The 19,183-nt window shown below is 52.7% G+C and overlaps 2 protein-coding genes across 2 annotated transcripts in view; both read left to right on the forward strand.

The window, feature by feature from the left end:
• Positions 1-2,867, forward strand: part of Sptbn4 (spectrin beta, non-erythrocytic 4) — a 57,697-nt gene extending 54,830 nt beyond the window's left edge. The window contains exons 34-36 of the mRNA XM_090322316.1: positions 635-808; positions 945-987; positions 1,754-2,867. Coding sequence (XP_090178442.1) covers positions 635-808; positions 945-987; positions 1,754-1,912 — 376 coding nt within the window. The 3' untranslated portion in view covers positions 1,913-2,867. The remainder of the gene's footprint in view (positions 1-634; positions 809-944; positions 988-1,753) is intronic.
• A 389-nt stretch (positions 2,868-3,256) lies between these two features.
• Shkbp1 (SH3KBP1 binding protein 1) lies at positions 3,257-12,952 on the forward strand. The gene is made up of 18 exons (XM_090322315.1): positions 3,257-3,416; positions 3,611-3,664; positions 3,805-3,850; positions 3,966-4,039; positions 5,139-5,197; positions 5,448-5,528; positions 6,758-6,919; positions 7,000-7,090; positions 7,189-7,379; positions 8,379-8,494; positions 9,055-9,142; positions 9,234-9,350; positions 10,520-10,690; positions 10,775-10,930; positions 11,292-11,388; positions 11,634-11,812; positions 12,041-12,155; positions 12,276-12,952. The coding sequence occupies exons 1-18, from the start codon at positions 3,331-3,333 to the stop codon at positions 12,505-12,507; spliced, it is 2,115 nt and encodes a 704-aa protein (XP_090178441.1). The 5' UTR covers positions 3,257-3,330; the 3' UTR covers positions 12,508-12,952.
• Positions 12,953-19,183: the final 6,231 nt, after the last annotated feature.

The following is a 19,183-nucleotide window of genomic DNA, read 5'->3' on the forward strand; positions in this document are numbered from 1 at the left end:
GCCCGTGAGCAGAAACGTCCTGTGGCTCACGCCGCTCAGGCGGCTGAGATCTGAGGTTCGCGGTTCAAAGCCACCCAGAGATGGATTCTAGTCAAGAGGGGTCCAGTGCCAGGTGAGGTGGAAGCTGAAGATGGCATCCAGCTTCTGGGAGTCTTGAGGCCTGCCTGTCTCCATCCTCATGTCGTAGCCACTCATGAGGCCGAGATCTGTGGATCAAGGTTTAAAGCCAGCCCAGGCAAAAAAAAAAAAAAATGTGAGAATCTTATCTTCAATTAATAGGCGAAAAAGCCAGAAGTGGAAGCGTGGCCCAAGTGGTCGAACCCTAGCCTTGTTTGAGGGATGGAGAAATGGGGAGGAAGGCAGGGAACCTGGAGGGGGCAGTAATTTAGTATTGTGGGAATAGGGTAAGGAAAGACAAACTCTGGAGGTACCACACTGGGCAGAAGACTTGATCCTGGGAACCTTAGATAATTCCTACAGTGCAAGAAGAGCCAGCCACAGGGTAGAGCATCCTGGGTACAGCGCTAACTAGCTTGGACAAAGGCCCATTGGTAGAAAGGCCCAGCCATATGCTAATGAGACTGCCAAGGTACAGTGTTGCAGCTCTGCCTCAAACTCCATGTCATCTTTCCAGGTCATGGGTGAGCCTTTACTGTGTGCTCAGCAAGGGAGAGCTAGGCTTCTACAAGGATGCCAAAGGCCCAGCTTCAGGGGGCACACATGGTGGGGAGCCATTGCTCAGCCTGCACAAGGCCATCAGCGAGGTGGCTAATGACTACAAGAAAAAGAAACATGTCTTCAAGCTCCAGTGAGCAGCCAAACACCCCCCCCCCACCCTTCACCCCATCCATGGGCAGATGGGAGGGATCCAAAGGGCCCAACGTCCCTTTCCCAGCAAGAGCTGGGCTCTCCTGATCCTTCAAGTCCTATGTCTCCTCCTGCAGGACCCAAGATGGCAGTGAGTATTTGCTCCAGGCTAAAGACGAGGTGAGATGACCTTCTGTGTAGACCTCAAAATAATCTGGTTGGGTGACTGAGGCCTAGTCCAGAATGATAGGGCTATAGTAGGGCTGAACATAGGCTAGAGTTATCAAGGCTATAACAGAAAGCCTATAGGCAGTGGGAGGCCAAGGAAGGCCCGGAAACCAAGAATGGTGGGAAGGGCTTTTGGAGAGCTGCCTGTAATCCCAATGTCAGAGTTCAGCTTCCTTGCCTTGGGGACTCGGGTAATACTGGAAAGACAGGCGGGGAGATTTAGCTTCCAGAAGGGATGATCCAGAGTCGGCACCTGTAATCTCAGCTACTCAGGAGGACCAGATCTGAGGCTCAAGGTTCAAAGCCAGCCTGGGCAGAAAAAACCCTCAAGACTCTTATCTCCAATTACCAGCAAAAAATGCTGGATGAGACTCCCGTGGGAGAGCACCAACCTTAAGTGGAAAAAGCAAAGAGATATGCATAGGTTCTAAGTTTAAGTGATAGTATCTACACATACACACACAACTGAAGTAGGCCTTATTCTTCTAGGCTTCTTTTTTCCAATCTGTAAAATAGTTTTGTATGATAGTATTTTTGTGAGAATTAGATTAGTTGGTACACACAGAGAATTCAGTGATGTTTTGATGATTATCTCTCAGTGAGTGAATTCACAAAAGTGCCTCCGACAGATTCTAGGCTGTGGTGTAAATGCTTGAGTCCTAGATCCTTCATCTCCTGTTCTCCAAACATGAACCTTGTGTTCTGTTTCTTCCTCCAGGAGGAGATGAACGGTTGGCTGGAGGCCGTGGCTGCTTCCGTGGCTGAGCATGCGGAGATCGCCCGCTGGGGCCAGACACTTCCCACCACATCATCCACAGATGAGGGCAATCCCAAACGAGAAGCAGGGGAGCGCAGGGCCAGTGGGCGTCGGAAGTGATCCCTAGTGGGGCCCCCATCAGGGTCTGATGCATCTCCCCGGCCCTCCTCTCTTGCACTGTGGGCACAAAGACACTTTCTCTTCTGCAATTTGGCGGGAGCAGAACTGCAGAGGCACCGTGATGGGCACTGGAAAGGAGGGGACTTCTCCCACACCCCAAGAGATGTGTGGGTGTGGGGGGGAAATTGCTGCCCCTATAGCCATATCTCGGCCCCTTCCTGCTCGCCACCTCCCACCCCAGGTGCTGGGGATCCATTATTTTTATGCAATAACAGAGCTTGGTGGGGGGCGGGCAGGGGGCCAGTTGAGCCAAGTTCCCCCCCACTCCAATCCCCAGATCCTGCCCCCCCCAAAAAAACAACTGAGGTGGTGGGGGCAATCATTCTTGGCCTCCTCTCCACCCTAAGGATGGGCACAGGGGGCGCTGGTGAGGTCCCCTGGACCATCCAGGGTGCTAGGGGTGGGGAGGGAACAGTCCCTCCTTGCCTTTACCTCACTTCCAATGCTGCCTTGACTTCTGTCTGGGAGGGGGGAGCGAAGGGGCCCCAGTCCCTTCACTCTACCACCTCAGAGCCATGTGGTTAATTCCTGACTTAGTTTATTTTTGCAAAACATCCACCACCACCCCGACGGGCCCCCCTCCCCCCACCGCATCTGCGCCAAGGCTTTTAAATGGGAGGGGGCGTCAACGCTCAAGGAAAAAAAAAGTCTTCCTCTCTCCTCCCCCCTCCAGCTGTACATGACCCGAGGCAGGAGGGGAGGGGTGAGAGGGAGCCCTCCCTCCTGCATGCTTCTGGCTGGAGCACCTCCCTGGGGAGTCTGGCAGGGGATCGGGGTTGGGGCAGCCCCCCCCCCCCGTGGCCGCCTGGAGGAGCTGCCGGAGCCCCGGGGTGTGGGGCAGTGTGGCTGGCGCACACTGTCTGTACCTATAATAAACCCTTCGGCTTTGACGGTCTGCCCTGGTTTGTTCGCGTGAAGAGTGCGCTGGTTGGCGGGGTGCAGGGACCATCTTCATGGACCCCTCCCGCCGTGGGGCTGACCTCTCCATCTGGTACTGGGAAGTGGGCTCCGGGCCTGGGCACTGTCCCTTCGCACTCTGCCACGGAAGCCATTCCTCCCCTTCTGAGAACATACGTGCTTTGATGAACCACGAAGATGTCTGTCACGCCTAAACCGCAAACACTAAAGCGACGGGGAAAACAAACTTCCCGCAAAGAGCCGCTGCGCCGTCCGCCCCGTCCAGGGCAGGAAAGGCGGATCCCCCTTAAGGAGGCTTAGGACGTAATTGCGACCTGCGAGTATTCTGTCCAATCACCAGCGGCCCCGGGAGCCTCCTAGCCAATGAGCAGGCAGCAGGGGTGGGACTTGAGTACACACCCGGAAGTGGGTGCTGGCCGGCCGGCTCACCCCCGGGGGCCATGGCGGCGGCGGAGACGGCGACCGAGGGGGTCCCGAGGCGCGGCCCTCCCGGGGAAGTGATTCATCTGAACGTGGGAGGCAAGAGGTGATGCTGGGAGATTTGTGAGACTCCCTCCGTCCCCCCGCCTTCCTCGGAGCCGGGGAGAGGGATGGGGAGCCGCAACTTCATCCCTGTCAATCAAGGGTTGCCCCGCCCCGTCGTGGAGGCCCCGGGCCTCTCCGGGTGGGACCCGGCTTCACCCTCCTGCTCATCCTTCATCTCCTGCTTTCCCGGTTTAGATTCAGTACTTCTCGCCAAACTCTCACCTGGATCCCGGACTCTTTCTTTTCCAGGTGATCGGTCAGGCAAGGGGGTTGGGTTGGGGTGGGGTGGGGGTGGGGACAGGGCTGGGAGGGGAGGGGGGCGGACACCTTAATTGGCACCTTTGCTCTGTCTCTGGTGTGTGACCACCTGCCACTTCTCCTTCCTGCAGTCTTCTGAGCGGACGCATCTCCACTCTGAAAGATGAGACTGGGGCAGTGAGTAGCCAGGCGACCCATAGGAGGGGGGACAGGACCTCAGTCCTGCTCTTTTTCCCATCCTTCCTTTGGCAACCCCTCCATCTTCCCACACCTCCCTCGCTTCCATCCACAGATCTTCATCGACAGGGACCCCACCGTCTTCGCCCCCATCCTCAACTTCCTACGCACCAAAGAATTGGACCCCAGGTTGGTATGGATGAAGAAAAGGGGAAAACCCTCCCTGCCCCACCATCGTCACACTCTTAGAAATCTCTTAAGATGGCCACTAAGGTGCCACTCCATTAGGCTTACTTAGAATGGTGACTATTTTTTAAAGTTTTAGTCCTAAGAATTTTCCCAAACATGTTCACACTGGTGTCATTTGTCCCTTACAGTCTTTTTTTTTTTAATTTTTATTTATTTATTTATTTGTTGGTTGGTTGTGGGGCTTGAACTCTGGGCCTAGGCGTTGTCCCTGACCTCTTCAGCTCAAGGCTACCACCCTACTCCTTGAGCTAAGGCCCCACTTCTGGTTTTCTTGTGGTTAATTGGAGAAAAGCATCTCATGGACTTTAGTGCCCTTGGTGGCTTTGAACTTCGATCCTCAGATCTCAGCCTCCTGAGTAGCTAAGATTACGGGTGTGAGCCACTGCGCCCAGCTCTCTTAGAATCTTGATTCTATCAGAAATAAATTCCTTGGCTAGAGAGAGTAGCTTGTGCCTGTAATCTCATTTACTCAGGAGGTTGAGGTTTGAGGAGCACAGTTCAAAGTCAACCCAGGTAGGAAAGTCTAGGAGAATCTTATCTCCAAAAAGACGTGAGAAATGGAGTTATGGTTCAAGTGGTAGAGTGGTAGCCTTGAATGAAAAAGCTTTAGGACAGCATAAGGCCCTGAATTCAAGGGCTAGTACTGGGAAAAAGAAAAAGAGAGATGATGGGGCTGGGAGTGTGGCCTAGTAGTAGAGTACTTGCCTAACATGCATGAAGCCCTGGGTTTGATTCCTTGGTGCCACTTAAACAGAAAAAGCTAGAAGTGGTGTGGTGACTCAAGCGGCAGAATGCTAGCCTTGAGAAAGCTGAAGGACAGGGCCCAGGCCCTGAGTTCAAGCCCCAGGACTGGAGAGAGGAGTGGAGCAGGAAGGGAGGGAGATATAGAGACAGACAGAGAGAGAAGAAAGAAAAGATAAGGAAGGATCGAAGCCTGCCCTCCCAAATTCTCTGTATGGTTTCCCTTAACTTCTCCTTCAGAATTCTTTGCCCTTTCCTGTAGCCCAGACCTTGACTTCTAATCAATTCCTCTACCCAGGGGTGTTCATGGTTCAAGTCTCCTTCATGAAGCCCAGTTCTATGGTCTCACCCCACTAGGTAAGTGGGGATCCTCAGTTAATATACTCATTGCATAGACAAACAGCTTTCCGTGGACACTTCCTGAATGCTTTCTGTCTTTATTTCCTCTCTCCCCTGAGAGGGTTGGTTTAGAACTAAGACTACAGAGATTTGGCCCTGGTTCTATGGGGATGTGCTTATTCTGTAGAGAAAGAGATGGGGAGATAGAAAAAGGGACCTGCTTTAGTGCCCCTTAAAGCCCAGCTTTGCTTTGAGTCCTTCATTGCAGTTCGTAGGCTGCAGCTGAGAGAGGAGTTGGATCGTTCTTCTTGTGGAAACGTCCTCTTCAATGGTTATCTACCTCCACCAGGTGAGAAATCCGAATGGATGGCTGAAGTCTACGTTTCCCATAATGCTTCAGCCTTGTGAGCCCTAACACCTAATAGAAGTTGTAGTTCTGTATTAGAGGAGGGGAGAGGAAGTAGGAAACAATATTTTCCATGAGGCAGTAGGCCAGCAAATTTGTTGAAAGCTCACTAGCATACCATAGAGCCCAATGGGAGTTGTAGTCCAGCTTTGTTTTCTGTTTGGGAAGATTTTGGAAGAACAAGAGTCCTTGACATAGAAAGAAGGAAGTTATTGGTTAGACTCTCCAAGAGAACTTGGGTCAGCCAATCCATCCTTTGGAGGACTCGCCCCAAAGGCTGTTGGGAATTGTGGTCCACTAGACTTCGCTGATTGGTAGAAGGGATAGAATGGAGGAGGGGGCTGTTAATGTATGGCTTTATTCCCTTACCTCCAGTCATTCTCTACAGTTGGGAAGTTCGCCATTTATAAAGACCTTTGCTATTATTTTCCTTAGTTTTATCCCAGTTTCCAAAAAAAAGTGTGTGTGGGGGGGAGGTGTGCACACATGCACACCAGTACTGGGGTGGGCTTGAACTCAGGGCCTTATGCTTTCAGTTGACCTTTTCACTCAAGGCTGGAGTTCTGTCACTTGAGCTACAACTTCACTGCGAGATTTTTGTTTGTAAATTGTAGTTGTCTCCTAGATTTTCCTTCCTGGGCTGACTTTGAACCGTGATCCTTAGATCTCAGCCTCCTTAGTGGCTAGGATTATTAATGGAAGCTAACATAACCTAACTGAAAGCTTTTTTGATTAGATTAGCCAAGTATTAAAGAGCTGTTAGGGCTGGGAATGTGGCTGAATGGTAAGAGTGCTTGCCTAGCATGCATGAAGCTCTGGGTTCAATCCCTCAGTATCACATACTCAGAAAATGCTGAAAGTGGTGCTGTGGTTCAAGTGGTAGAGTCCTAGCCTTGAGAAAACTCAAGGACAGTGTCCAGGCCCTGAGTTCAAGCCCCATACTGGCAAAAGAAGTAGAAGAAGAAGAGGAGCAGGGAGGAGGAGGAGGAGGGGGAGGAAGAGGTGGTGGAGATGTTAATATTATAGTATCTCTGCAGTACAGTAGATAGTAGGGCACTGGGAAGGGACAAGCCCTAACATTTTCACCAAGGGTGAGAGACAAGGGAGGTGAGGGGGCCATCTACACCGATAACTGTCCCGAGAAATATAACTGCTCTACCTCTCTCTCCCAGTGTTTCCAGTGAAACGGCGAAACCGCCACAGCCTGGTGGGACCCCAGCAGGGTGGGGGACGCCCAGCCCCCGTACGTCGAAGCAACACCATGCCCCCCAACCTGGGCAATGCAGGGCTGCTGGGCCGGTTGCTGGATGAGAGAGGCCCTCCTCCGCCCTCCGGTAGGTCTCTTCCTTCTGGGAGGTAAGGACAGCCCGTGGACCCCTGTGGTCCTATTCTAGGCCCTTCTCTTTTCCTCAAGGACAACCAGAGGAACCTGGGATGGTGCGATTGGTGTGTGGTCACCACAACTGGATTGCTGTGGCTTATGCCCAGTTTCTTGTCTGCTATAGGTGCCAGGATGAAGGGAGGGGAGAAGGGAGGTCTGATCTTGGATGGGGGTGTGGTGTGAGATGGTGATTGATAATACTTCTCCCACCCCCCCTTATAGACTGAAGGAAGCCTCTGGCTGGCAGCTGGTCTTTTCCAGCCCCCGCCTAGACTGGCCTATCGAGCGCTTGGCACTCACAGCCCGCGTACCTGGAGGAGCTTTGGGGGAGCATGACAAGATGGTGGCTGTGGCCACAGGCAATGAGATCTTGCTGTGGGCTCTGCAGGCAGAAGGCGGAGGCTCTGAGATAGGTACTATTCCTGGCCTTTTGCAGAACCATCGTCCCTGGAGAATTCTGTGGCCTGTTAAAATAGCCTGCCCTACAAAATTCTCAAGCCTGTAAGACTTCTCCACCCTGTTAGATCTCTCTGCCCCTATGAGAATGCACCAGCCCTTCAGAATTTTATACCCTGGCTGAGCACCATGCTTCCTACCTGTAACCCTAGTACCTGAGGAGGCTGAAGTCTAGTTCTTGAGTTTGAAACCAGCCTAGGACAGGAAAATCCTCCAGATTCCAGCTCTAAAATCATCAGCAAAAAATCAGGGGCACATGGCCCAAGTAGTTGAGCATAAGCCCAGCATTTGTGAGGTCCTTAATTCAAACCTCAATGCTGGGGAAGGAAAGAAAAAAAAAAAGAATTTCCAATACTGTTGGAATTCTTTAATCTCTTAGAAAACTCCTCCTAGGTACAATTTTCTCTTCCATCTAAGTTTGATTTCTTTGCTCTGTCAAAATGTTCCCTGGGAGTAAAAATCCCAGGGCCTATTCAAATCTATTGGTGCTAGACTTGTTAAATCAATCTGACCTTGATGATATCCAACCCCAGCCAACATATTTTTGCTCATTTGTTTTCGTTTGTGCAAGTACTAGGACTTGAACACAGGGCCTGAGTGCTGTTCCTTAGCTTTTTTCCTTAAGGCTGGTGCTCTACCACTTGAACCATAGTTCCACTAACTGCTTTTTACTGATTAATTGGAGATTAATTGGAGAGTCTCACAGACTTCTTGCCTGGGTTAACTTCCAACTGCTCTCCTCAGATCTGTCTCCTGAGTATCTAGAATGACCAATATGGCTACCTGCACCTGGCTTTTTCCTTTTCCTTTTTAAAACTTTCTGCTGGAATCATCTCCCTGAAGAGAATTCCATGGCCCAGTATGATCCTCTGAGCCTTGGAATTCCTCCTGCCACATCCGTCCCCATGAAATGGGGTTCTGGCTGACCCTCCTTGTCCCCTCCTTGTCCCCCACAGGTGTCTTCCACCTGGGTGTGCCCGTGGAGGCCTTGTTCTTCGTGGGGAACCAGCTCATCGCCACAAGCCACACGGGGCGTATTGGGGTGTGGAATGCTGTCACCAAGCACTGGCAGGTCCGAGCTCTGGCCAGCCTGGGGCCCCCCTGCTTTCCAGATCACACAGCCTAAAAGAGAGGTTCCTTTCTGTCCCACTCCACCGAGAGAAAGCCAGGAGACCCAGTGATGGGCGGAGCCTGGATATGTGTTGTATCAAAGGCCTTCCCAGGCCAGGAGCGAATGGCTCACACCTGTCATCCTAGCTACTCAGGAGGCTGAGATCTCAGGATCACGGTTCAAAGCCAGCCTGGGCACTAAAGACCATGAGATTCTTATCTCCAATTAATCAATAGAAAACTGGAAGTGGCGCTGTGGCTCAAGGAGTAGGGTAGTAGCTGAATTGAAGAGTTCAGAGATAGCACCCAGGCCCAGAGTTCAAGTCCCACAACTGACCAAAAAAAAAGAAAAAGGAGTCTCAGGACAGGTAGAAATAAGGCTGTAGCTGGCCAGGCTGGGAGAAGTAGTTTTGGAGCCCAGGTAGGTGTTGGAGGGTGGGCGCTCTGTGAGGGGTACCATAAGAGCAAAGTTGTAGAGGGACAGAGTCCCTTGTTGCCACCTCCCGCCTGTCCTCCCTTTAGGTCCAAGAGGTGCAGCCAATCACAAGCTATGATGCTGCTGGCTCTTTCCTCCTCCTGGGCTGCAGCAATGGCTCCATCTACTATGTGGGTAAGTGACAGCCTCCTGGAGAACAGAAGGGCCAGCAGGGGGCCTGAAACACACCTCACTTTTCCCCCCCTTCTCCCTCCCCGCCTCCCAGATGTGCAGAAGTTTCCCCTGCGCATGAAAGACAATGACCTCCTGGTCAGCGAGCTCTACCGGGATCCTGCGGAGGACGGGGTCACTGCCCTCAGCGTCTACCTCACCCCCAAGACCAGTAAGCTCTGGCACCTGTTGCCAGCTGGCCCTGGCCCAGCCTGCAGCCAAGTGGCCACCTGTGTAGCCTGGCATGGGATTTATTATTTATTAAGCAAACATTCATGGAGCACTGTTCTCAGGGCTGAGCTGAGGCCAAGCCTCTCCACCAGATGCAGAACTGGCCTCTAGGAGTTCATTTTGCTGTTTCTCTTCCATCCCTGGTGGTCAAGGCATGATGTTTGTGTGTTCATAAAATCGGAAAGCTAGCCGGACGCTGGCGCCTCACACCTGCAATCCTAGCTACTCAGGAGGCTGAGATCTGAAGGTCTTAGTTCGAAGTCAACCCTGGGCACAAAAAGTCCTAGAGACTTAGTGCCCGGCTGGCTTTTGTTTTTCTATCTCTTTAATAACCTATGTCTAATGTTATATGTCTGTGCCTGTCTGTCTGATTCTGAATTGTTCTAATTCAGTTTCCCAGTTCCGTGTGTGTGTGTGTGTGTGTGTGTGTGTGTGTGTGTGTTGTGTCTTTTTTTTTTTTTTTTTTGCTAGTCCTGGGGCTTGAACTCAGGGCCTGAGCACTGTCCTCAGGCTTTCTCAAGGCTAACGCTCTATCACTTAAGCCACTGCACCTCTTCTGGCTTTCTCTATGTATATGGTACTGAGGAACTGAACCCAGGGCTTCGTGCTTGGTAGGCAAGGACTCTACCGTTATGCTAGCCTCCTGACCTCCCTGTGTCTCTATTTTTCTGTTTCTCTTCTCTCATTGTCTTTTTTTTTTGTCTGTCATGGGGCTTGAACTCTGGGCCTGGGCACTGTCCCTGAGCTCGTCAGTTCAACGCTACCACCCTACCCCTTGAGCCACAGTACCGCTTCTGGTTTTCTGGTGGTTAATCAGAGACGTTAGTACCAGGCTGGCTTTGAACCACAATCTTAAGATCTTAGCCTCTTAAGTAGCTAGGATTATAAGTGTGAGCCACTGCACCTAGCTCTCTCATTGTCTTAAATTTTGTCTGTGGTCTTCTTGCTCTGTTCCTTTATCCTTCTAGTCCTCCAATTTCCTCATCTCACCAACTCTCTCTGTGTCTGTCTGTCTGTCCCCCGGCGTCTCTTCTGGGCCAGTCTCTGTCCACCTCGGTTTCTGTCTCTCTGTGATATGAAGGTTCTCTCTCTGTCCTTGTCCCTCACCAGGTGACAGTGGAAATTGGATCGAAATTGCCTATGGCACCAGCTCGGGGGGCGTACGGGTCATCGTGCAGCACCCCGAGACTGTGGGCTCGGGGCCACAGCTCTTCCAAACCTTCACTGTGCATCGCAGTCCTGTCATCAAGATCATGCTGTCTGAGAAGCACCTCATTTCAGGTGGGTCCCCCGCAGGAGAGACGAGAACAGAGCCACCCTGGGGTTTCATGGCTGAGCCTGACTCTGCCGTCCTGTGCTCCCCAGTCTGTGCTGACAACAACCATGTGCGGACGTGGTCCGTGACCCGCTTCCGTGGCATGATCTCCACGCAGCCCGGCTCCACACCCCTGGCATCCTTCAAGATCCTAGCTCTGGAGTCAGCTGATGGTCACGGAGGCTGCACTGCTGGCAATGACATCGGTGCTTCCTGATTCCTGGCCCCTCCCCACTGCCCCGCCCCAGCAACCCCTGTAGGTCTCTGCTGACCAATTGGGCTCCCCTTTCTAGCCTTCACCATTGACTGTTGACCCTTGTGGACCCCTGTGTCCCCTGCCACATTCACTGATTGCTACTGACAGCCCCCAGGCCCAGGGTCCCCCCACCCGATCTGCTGATAGGCCTGAATTCACCACTGCTCCCCCTCTTCTTCCCTGACCCCACCCAGGGGCCTGGGAGTGAAACCCATGTCTAGAAGGAGATTCAGCCAGGGGAAAGTGAACCTTAGGGTCTGGAGGTCCCAGGGCCCCTGACTGGTCCTGAACACCCACCCCTACTTGTCCAGGCCCCTATGGCGAGCGAGATGACCAGCAGGTCTTCATTCAGAAGGTGGTGCCAAGTGCCAGCCAGCTCTTCGTACGTCTGTCAGCCACTGGGCAGCGGTAAGGATTGTCCTGTGAGCCACAGAGACCAGAAAAAGGGGTCCCCATGGGAGGCCAAGCAGGCTTGGTGGCTCAAGAGGTAGAGTGCTAGTCTTGAGTGGAAAAGCTAACTAAGGGACGGTACCCAGGCCCTCAATTCAAGTCCCAGAACTAGCAAAACAAATAGGACAAACACAACAAAATAGGATAACAACAACGAAAGGACCAGGCTGGGCCTGCGGACCCTGATGGCTCGCTGTGTGCAGGGTGTGTTCCGTGTGCTCCGTGGACGGCTCCGCCACGACCGCCTTCACCGTGCTGGAGTGCGAGGGATCCAGGCGACTGGGCTCCAGACCCCGGCGTTACCTGCTCACAGGGCAGGCCAATGGCAGCCTGGCCATGTGGGATCTGACCACTGCCATGGATGGCCTGGGACAGGCACCTGGTACTCCTGCCTCACTTTGAACTCAGCCCAGCGCCCTCATCTAAGCCTGCTGTGGTGTGATCTCGTGGCTCATCCTGTCCTGCAGCTTCTTGTTCTTACTTCCCTGTCTCTACTTCGCCCCTGACCCTCGGCCTGACCATCTCCAAACCTTTTCACTCATCCCAACTCTGGATGCTTGCACTACTGCCTCACTGCCTTGCCCTCTGACTCTGCTTCCTGGGTCCCCAGCAGGTGGTTTGACGGAGGAAGAGTTAATGGGACAGTTGGAGCAGTGTGAGCTGGCCCCCCTGGCTGCCTCTCGGACCTCACTTCCCAGCCCCTCGCCCCGGACCTCACTTACCAGGTATAGTTGATTGTGGCTCCATTTCTCCCCGTGGTATGGTTGGGGGGACAACAGTGTGGCCTTGGGGGGGAGAGGGACAGCCCACTGTCCCCTGATGCCCCCCTTCCCCCTCCCCTTCAGTCTCCACTCAGCCTCCAGCAACATCTCCCTGTCTGGCCGACATGGGAGTCCCAGCCCCCCACAAGCAGAGAGCAGGCGTCGAGGGGGAGGCAGCTTTGTGGAACGATGCCAGGAACTGGTTCGGAGTGCCCCAGAGCCCCGGCGACCACCCACGCCAGCCCCTCGGCCCTCTGCGGGTCTCGGGACACCCCTGCAATCTCCCAAGAAGAAACTCAACGAAACTTCTTTTTAAACCCAGCTTGCCATGGTGCTTTGGATTCCCTGCTCCCAGGGGACGTGGGTGCCTCTCTGCTTCTGGTGGGAACCTTGAGTTCAGGGCCAGGGTCTCCACGAAGCAATCATTGTTACTAGGTCTCCATTTCCCCTTCCCTTCCTGCCTTTTTTTGGGAAGCCAAAGTCACTCTCCTCAATAACATTTTCACTGCCAACTCCCTGTTTTGTATTCTTAGATTTTGGGGGGAGTAGGTCCCTAGGGAGTTGTGGGTCCTGGTGGTAAACTGATGAGTATTTGCCTCTCCTGGTTTAAGAAATGGCTTACTCTCTGACTTCAGGCATGGCTACATCCAGGGGTTCAAACTCTCATCCCCAATGGCTTTCTCTGTCTCTTGGATTTGCTTTCCTCTGGGCTGCGTCATTGCCAATCAGTGGCAAGATTATTATTATTTTTATTATTACTATTACTGTTGTTGTTTGATTATTTGCCAGTCTTGGGGTTTGAACTCTGGGCCTGGGCACCTGTCCCTGAACTCTTCATCTCAAGGCTGGCACTCTACCACTTGAGCCACTTCTGATTTTCTGTTGGTTAATTGAAGATGACTCTCATGGACTTTTTTTTTTTTTTGCCAGTCCTGAGGCTTGAACTCGGGGCCTGGGCACTGTCCTTGAACACTTTTTGCCCAAGGCTAGCATTCTGCTGCTTGAGCCACAGCACCATTTCTGGCTTTTTCCTGTGTATATGGTACTGAGGAATGGAACCCGGGGCTTTGTGCATGCTAGTCAAGTACTCTGTCGTTAGACTACACTCCTGGCCCCAAGTCTTATGGACTTTTCATGTCCCAGCAGGCTTTGAGCCATGATCCTCAGATCTCAGCCTCCTGTGTAGCTAGGATAATAGATGTTAGCCACCAGCTCCAGCTCTGAGCCTCATTTGCTCAAGGCTAGCACTCTACCACTGGAGGAGCCACGGTGCCACTTCCAGCCTTTTCTGTGATACTGAGGAATCAAACCCAGGACTTCATGCTAAACAAGCACTCTACCCAATCCCAACCTGGCAAGATGATTTTTAGGGAGCTCTTTAATTTTCTTTTGCTTTCTAGCAGCAAAAACCATAGGTCTGATGATCACTGGCTTGCGTTGATTCAGATGAGCATTTCTGAACCATTTACTATGGTGATGGATAGCGCTAGGTCTTCTCTCCCAGATGGTGGGTTCCTGACTCTCAGAATCTGAAACAGTTGACCTAACGCTGATAGATTCTAAAACCTGGATGTTTCAGAACTCTTCAACCTTCAGAACAATTTTTCTTGTTTTGTTTGGTGCTGGGAATGAAGGCCAAGGCCTTGTGCCTGCTAGACAAGTTCTCTGCCACTGAGCTACGTGCCTAGTCATGGATTTTTTTTTTTAAACATTCCAGGACATTCAGAACATTGAAAAGTATGTGAATGTTAAGAATTCTAGAGAGAGTGGGGGAGGCATGTAAAATGGCCGCATATTGAGAACTCAGAGACGTTGTTATCTAATGCTCCCAGATCTAAACAACTGACATTACCTGCTGTAGGGAAATCTTGTGAATCTTGAATTTCATGATCTTAAAGTAATAGAGAAAGATAGTATATTGTCAAATCTAGAACACTAAAAGGTTTTATTTGGGGGTGGGGGGTGGGAAGTGGGTATGGGGCTTAAACCCAGGGCCTAGGCCCTGTCCCCGAGCTTCTCCCCTCCCCCTTCCCTTAAGGCTAGCACTGTGCCACTTTGAGCCACACCACCAATCCTGGTTTTCTGGTGGTTAATTGGAGTTAAGACTCACAAGCTTTCCTGCCTGGGTTGGCTTTGAACTGTAATTCTTAAATCTCAGCCTCCTAAGTATCTAGGATGACAGGCATGAGCCATTAGCACCTACCTGGCTTTTATTGTTGTTCTCCAAATAAGATTAGAGATATTGCTGCACAGTGGCTCACACCTTTAATCCTAGCTATTTAGGAGGCTGAGATCTGAAGATCTCAGTTCAAAGCCAGCCCAGGCACTAAAAAGTCTGTGAGACTCTTATTTTTATTTATTTATAATTTTTTTGCCAGTCCTGAGAAAAGGGGCCTGAGCACTGTCCTTGGGTTTCTCAGGGCTAGAGCCCTGCTACCTGAGCCACAGCACTACTTCTGGCTTTTTTTTTTTTTCTTCTATGTATGTGGTACTGAGGAATTGAACCCAGTTCTTCATGCATGCTGGGCAAGCACTCTACCACTAGGCCAAACTCCCAGCCCCAAAGTCTGTGAGACTCATTTCCAATTAATCACCAGAAATCCGGATGTAGGGCTGTGGCTCAAGGGGTAGGATGGTAGCCTTGAGCTGAAGAGCTCAGGGATAATGCCCAGGCCTAGAGTTCAAATCCCACAACCAAAATTAAAAAAAAAAAAGACTAGAGATACAAAGGTATGGAGGAGAGAGAGAGTGATAAGAAGAAGCTTCTGGAATGCCATAGGACTGGAGAGGTTCGGAAGGGTTGGGAGTTAGAACAGGTTCCAGAGATAACATTGATAAGATTCCAGAAGATAAGAAAAGACTGGTTGCTGGGTACTCCAAATTCTGGGGAGGGGAGGAAGGGAGGCCAGTACCATCCCCGGAAGTTGCAGTGGTGAGCCAGAGGCTGTTGCCTAGCAACGAGCATTGAAGATGCCCTGGATCCCAGGCAGAAGGCAGAAATTTCGGCAGCGCCCCCAGCAAATGCTCCAGCCACAGGGTAGGATGTGGGAAAGGGGATGGAAATGGGTGAGGGACCACGGTGGCGTGTAGGGCCATGTGAATGGGGATTTTGAGGCCACACAAAGGCAAAGGCAGAGCACATGTAGTGGGCAGAGCCGGGCAGTCTGGCCTCAAGCTGGGTCAGTTCTTGAATGGCTGTGATGAGACAGCCATTGTTAACTGCTCCAGGGAAATAATGTGTCCATGAATGATGGTGGGCTCAGATTTCTAGGTGTTCGTATGAGATGGGAATTGCCGTAGGTGGTGATAACGGTGGAAAGACGGTGGAAGTGTAGCTGTGTGAGTCAGCCTGTGTGTCTCACGGCAAGGGAGGGGTGACTGCTTTACGCTACACATCGTCCATTGGCAGGAGTAGGAATAAGGAGCAGGGTAAAGCCAGAGTATTTGTTCTTAGTCTGAGGTGGGCTCTGCCATTAGGAACAGGGGCCCTGTAGTACCCTGTGTGGACTGAGCTCAGGATGGGCTAATGCTATAGAACTATGGAAATGTTGAGACTGCTGGGAGAGAACCCAGAAGCTGAACAAACATGGAAAGGGTGGGGCCTAGGATCTTAAATGTGGGATTGTATCCCACTTCTCTGGAAGAGGTGTGGTCAGACCTATCAGGAAAATGAAGGTGGTCAGAGGCCAGGGACCAGCCTGAGAGACAGGGTTGGGGAGTGGGGAGGAACACAGCTTATGTGCAAAGAGGGCAAAAATTTGTATCTGCTCCTGATTCAAGAACAAGTAAGAAAGCTGAGGGTGAATGCAGGACCCCGAGTTCAAGCCCCAGTACAAGCATACATGCACTCGAGCGCACATGCACACACACACACACACACACACACACACACACATTACAATGAGCTGGACACTGGTGGCTGGTGCCTATAATCTTAGCTACTTAGGGGGATGAGATCTAAGGATTGCAGACTGAAAGCCCAGGCTGGAAAGGCCCTAAGATTCTGATTTCCAACTAACTACCTAAAAAAGATTGAAAGTGGAGTTGTGGTTCCAGTGGTAGAATGTCCGCTTGAGCCAAAACAACAACAACAACAAAAAACCCCTCTCAGGGACAGTGCCCAATCCCTGAGTTCAAGCCCCAGGACCAGCGCAAATAGAAGATTCACATGGGGAAGGAGTCTGGCACTGCCAAGGAGCAGAAGCAGGGTGGTGGTGAACAAGGCAGAGCTGGAGTCCTCTGGGAACAAAATCTGTGGGTAGAGCCAAGAGTGCGCCTCCCCCAACAAGCTCTTACAGATGTTGGTCCTGGAACAGAGGGATAGGACCTTGGGAAGGGACAAATCTTTTTGGAAGGTTTAGTGTGGGTCTGGGGCCCTCAGAAGAAAAGACCTCAGCCTGCGGCAGGATTAGCATTCCACACCCATATTTCTCTGGGGGAGGCAGAGATGGGGGGGGGCTGTCTTGGTAAGTCAGCCAGGCTGGCCTTGAACTAAAAGCTCCTTCTACCTCAGCCTTTTCAAGTACTGGCATTATAGACATAAGCCACCATGATTTTCACTCCCCAAACCAGGTGTTTGGGGAGTGAAAATCAAGAGACTGGGATCTGAGGACTGTAGTTCCAAGCCCGCTCTGGCAGAAAAGTTCATGAGACTCATCTCCAAGTAACCAGCAAGATACTGTAAGTTCAAGCCTCAGTACTGGCACACAAACACATCACAGCAAAAGATTTTCAGGCCGGGTGTGGTGGCTCACGTCTGTCATCCTAGCTATTCAGGAGGCTGAGATCTGAGGGTCGAGGTTCAAAGCCAGCTAGGCACTAAAGAATGTGAGATTCTTATCTCTAATTAATCACTGGAAAATTGGGGCTGTGACTCCAGGAGGAGGGCGGTAGCCTTGAACTGAAGAGCTCAGGGACAGCCTCCAGGCCGAGAGTTCAAGCCCCATGACCCACAAACAAAGATTTTCACCCCCAAATCTTTAGTACCCCTGGCATGGGAAATGGGTACTGTGAGGCTGTCGCTTGTACCCCAGAACTGGGAAGGAGGGCTGTGGCCTGCCAGCAGAAATCTAATTTAAGGGACCCTGCGCCTCTCTGTGCATGTCCCCCCAGTTGTAAGCAACCCTCATGCGGGACCTTTACTGTCTAAGAGGGCTGGAGGGCTCGGTGCCTGACTCCAAGATTGCTCGCTCCCCCTGGAGAACCTCAGACCCCGCCTCCACCGACCCCGCCCCGCACCTGTCCGTCTAGCCCCGCCCCTGCCGCTTGCTGATTGGCTGTTCGCGGAGCGCCAGCCAGCGCCGGGGTCTGATTGGCGGGAAGTTTGCAGTTCGCAGGCCGGGACAGTGGAGAAAGTGAGTCGTCCGTGGAGCAAGGGGCGGAGGCGGGGGCGGGGCGGGGCTGGGGTCCCGCGGAGCTGGACCGGCTGGACAGACCGCCCGCCGGGAGCAGGACACGATGTGGCAGCTTGGCCCCAGCAGCCGCCACCCCCTGCTGACACTGACACTACTGATGCTGGCGGCCGCTGCCCAGCCCAGCCCCGACCCCAGCCCCGGGCCCAGCCCCCGGCCCAGCCGGGCCTTGGAGGTCGCAGAAGACCTGGGCCGCCCGGCCGGGTAAGCCTCCCTTCTGCAGCCCCTTCTTCCGGGTGCACCCTCCACCCAGTAAGTCTGGGGGTCCGGGAGAACCCGGGGCTTTCACTGATTCAGTGAAAGGATGAGCGGGGGACCGGGCCCTGTTGTGCGGGGGTCAGAATCCTAGAAGTACTGAGATCTCAGGAGGAAAGGGCCCCCTCCCCTTTCCAGGGACGGTGAAGATAGCTGCAGCAGGCCCCGCGAGTGCAGGGACTTATTTTTGTGGATTTAGGAGAAGAGGCTTTGCATTCTCTCCAGAATGTAGAGATGGATGGGGACCCTGAGCTAGGATGGAGTTCCCCCAATCTGGGGGGATTCTCAAGGAAGAACGGTGTCGGGAGCTTCGGGAGAGTGTTGGGCGGGGGTTGGACTGGGTTTGGGGTAGCCCTGCATTCGTTTAAAAGGACCTTCTGGTTTTTCTACTAGATTAGGAAGACGTGGATTCTGGGGGTGCTGGCATGGGAGTTCTTCAGGTTTGGACACGCTCTAGGATTGAATGAGTGGCCATTTATTTCTCGGCGGGAGATGCAGGATGTCCTGCGGATTTGGGGTTTACGGGGCACCCCTCCTATCCAGGGGTGGCACGATCCAAAGAGCCAAAGAAACCGTCTGCCAGCACCCCCCCCCCCCCCCCCCCGGCCCAGCAGCCCAGCGCTCCGTTACAAAGGCCCCGGGCTCCACTCCCGCCTCGGTCTCTGCGAATGCATTTAGTAACCCGAGCCGCGCCGGGGGGCGGAGCCGGGAAGGGGTTAACCCGGAGAAAAAGCAGGAGGGATCTTGACGGGATTGAGGGGGGGGTCCCAGAAGTGCCCTCTTGGGGAGGCGAGAGGCCTCCTTCTCCACTGGGCCCCAGGGTCTGGAACAGGTCCAATAAGCTGAGGACCCCGTTCTCAGCATCCTACATTGCTCTGCTGTGAGGATCTGGACCCAGCTCTCATCCCTTGCACCCCCCTTAGGCCTGGGGATAATGGACTTGTCTGTTGCGGGGAGGGGAGGGTGGCTGGATTGCAGTGTACTTGGCCACTGAGACTGTTCTGAGTGTAGAGATGTCTTCAGGAAAGAGTACTTCTGTCCAGGCAGGAAGCTGAGACCCACAGATCAGGAGATACTGGCCCCAGGATGCACAGCATGGAAAGCAGGAACGGAGTAGAACTCTGGCCTGGAGACTGCCCCTTCCACATCTCAGCACCCTCAGGACCTACAGTCAAAGGGGGTAGAGACCAACGGTGCTCAGCTGCAGAGGCCTGAGGTTGTAGCACCACCTATTGACCAGCTCAGGGAGGCAGCTGAATCTCAAATTTGGGGTGGAAGATTTGGACGGGAGGGCAAAGTTCCACATCCTGAACAGTTGGGATTTGG

This window comes from Megascapheus bottae, chromosome 31 (assembly GCF_031878675.1).
Source record: "Megascapheus bottae isolate mThoBot1 chromosome 31, mThoBot2.hap1, whole genome shotgun sequence".
Lineage (NCBI taxonomy): Eukaryota > Metazoa > Chordata > Mammalia > Rodentia > Geomyidae > Megascapheus > Megascapheus bottae.

Bases quoted from the DNA above. Each gene is read 5' to 3' on its own strand.
- Shkbp1 (XM_090322315.1), top strand. From the start codon at position 3,331: ATGGCGGCGGCGGAGACGGCGACCGAGGGGGTCCCGAGGCGCGGCCCT. The intron at 5,198-5,447 runs GTAAGTGGGGAT...CCTTCATTGCAG, and splicing joins CTATGGTCTCACCCCACTAG to TTCGTAGGCTGCAGCTGAGA. The intron at 11,389-11,633 runs GTAAGGATTGTC...CGCTGTGTGCAG, and splicing joins CTGTCAGCCACTGGGCAGCG to GGTGTGTTCCGTGTGCTCCG.